Source organism: Phaethon lepturus, unplaced genomic scaffold, assembly GCF_000687285.1.
Source record: "Phaethon lepturus isolate BGI_N335 unplaced genomic scaffold, ASM68728v1 scaffold24443, whole genome shotgun sequence".
In the NCBI taxonomy this organism is placed as follows: domain Eukaryota; kingdom Metazoa; phylum Chordata; class Aves; order Phaethontiformes; family Phaethontidae; genus Phaethon; species Phaethon lepturus.
Window position 1 is genome coordinate 8,107 of NW_010530154.1, and position 2,242 is coordinate 10,348.

Below are 2,242 nucleotides of genomic sequence, written 5' to 3' on the forward strand. Positions count from 1 at the left end.
CTGCTGCCGATGAAGCAGAACTCCTTTGTCCTTGAAAGTAGATCGGCTGACATAACGTGCTGAGCTTCAGAGGCTCTTTCGCTGTGAAATAGGCCTGACACGAGCAGGCTGCCTGAGCCGAGCTGGCCGATCAATCGGGCATACGCCAGCCCCTCGCGCTGCTCAAACCGTTCCCCTTGAATTACAGTGCAAATCGCAGAACCCACGCTGCATACCCATCCATCACTTGAAGGCGTTTTAATGCAGCTCAAGGTATTTCAAACGCTGCTAGGAACATTAATTTCTAACAAATAGAAATATAAAAGTAATGTAGTGTAGGCAGCTACAACAGCAAACCGGGTCAGACTTTAGGCAAACCTAATTAATACCTCGGGTTCCGTTTTCCCGTCCCATGAATCACACCTAGCTCTTTGCACGGAGAAAGGTTTCTTTGTACGTGGAGAAAAGCCTTTTTAACATCACCAGCAAAACCTGTATTTTTACCAGTCCTTTCAAAAATCAAGGGGCCAAGCTAAACCTAAAAGAAATGGGCTGGGGGTTTTTTTGCAAGACTGTGGGGAAGGGCCGTCTCTCCCACCTACCGTGCCGAGGCTGTGGCCGGGCGGTCGGGGGGAGCAGCACGCCCCTCTGCAGCCCCGTGCCACTGGGATCACACCCACGCCGTGAGCGGCGATGACGCGTCGGTGTCACCTACGCACGAAATCTCATCGCTCCGAGCGGCGTCGCTGCGAAACCCGTTAGTGGCAGGAAAGGGCCGTACGTGTGTACGACACCGCGCGCCTGGCGGAGGAAAGCGGGGAACGTGTTACATGACACCGATACAAAACACCATCCTGTTTTACGTCCATTTTGCGGTGAGACTGCCCGGCGCGTTGACCCCCCCCATCCCTGCTGAGCCTGCGAGCGAGGCTTCGAACAGTGGAACGGCGGGACCGAAGGGCCGTTCCGTTGTGGGGGAGCGTAAGTCCTGGTGCTGCTGGAGCCGAAGCCCTCCCTCCCCACAGGACTGTGCCATCGAAACAGCTGATTAAGAAAAAGGGACGTAAGCAAGAAGAGAGCCTGGAATAACGCAGCCCCAAATTCTGAGCGCTCTCTGGAGGGATTTGAACGTTTAGTTTCCCTCAGGCTCCGGCCACCAGCAATGCTGACCCGCACATGGTGCATGCGGGGGCTCGGCTCAGCTCCTGGGGTACCGACGGGCAGGGGTGCGGGACCCGAGGAGCATCACCTTGACCCCTGAGCCGGCTCTCCCGGCTTTAGAGTTACGCAGAAATACAGTGCAAGCAAGCAAGCGTAGGCATGGAAATTTCCACCATCCACCTGCCAGTTTCCAAACACGAGTAATGCTCAAAAGATTAATGATGCCAGTCACCTGCAGCATGAGCCGTGGGCTGGCAGGGGGAAGGGGCAAAGCTCTTACTCTTTATAACACACAGGGCACCTGCACAACAGCGTAGTGCACTGTGCCTGCGAGCAACCCCTCTTTCACCAGAAGTCCCCTCCATGGGGTTCAAGGGCTTTTCCAACCCGCAGCGGAAATGGGTGGAGCAGGGCGACGGAGAGCTCTGCCAGGCCTCCGGCCGCAGAGCCACCTCTGCCAGCACCCCCGGGTACGCATAAACACCGCTGGTCTTGGGCTTCCGCATGCTCCAGGTAACCCCGAATCCCCACTCGGCCCCAGCAGCGCAGCTCGGAGATAACGCACCGAACTGCGGAAGGGGCAGATGCCCAGCAGCGGCCGTAAACAAAAGGAGTTTAACTGCTTTTATGGGTTTTTTGCTTGTTTTTATTCCTTTTAAGCTACCTTTTCTAGTAGTGACCCAAGTAAGACCATGCTTCTCTCTTTGCAGTGTTTGGCCACTCTTATCATCATGCTCGTTGGAGACACATACACACTCATCAACTACGTGTCGTTTATTAACTACCTCTGCTACGGAGTGACAATTATAGGCCTGATCGTGTTACGCTGGAAGAAACCCAAAATCTTCAGACCTATTAAGGTGACAATGTTAAAGCTAAATCTCTTGGTGGCAATAGCAATGCAAAGGGCAGGACGGGCACACCAAGCCCTCCAGCCTCCCATTTTGAAGAACGGTTTATTTTTGGATGTAGTGGTAAGTCCAAAGTGCCCTTAGTGTAAAAACAGGATGCAAAGGCAGGCAGACCCCTTGCTGCGACGGGCAGAGAGGATGACGGCGGTGGAGGGAAGGGGGGCACGACCCACTGAGGGTGCTGAAGCCCC

At 54.6% G+C, this 2,242-nt stretch overlaps 1 protein-coding gene across 1 annotated transcript in view; it reads left to right on the plus strand.

Moving 5' to 3' along the window:
• Positions 1–2,242, plus strand: part of SLC7A10 (solute carrier family 7 (neutral amino acid transporter light chain, asc system), member 10) — a gene marked incomplete at its 3' end in the record, with an annotated part of 9,338 nt that overhangs the window by 6,846 nt on the left and 250 nt on the right. The window contains exon 5 of the mRNA XM_010284194.1: positions 1,851–2,000. Within this exon, the coding sequence (XP_010282496.1) occupies positions 1,851–2,000 (150 nt within the window). The remainder of the gene's footprint in view (positions 1–1,850; positions 2,001–2,242) is intronic.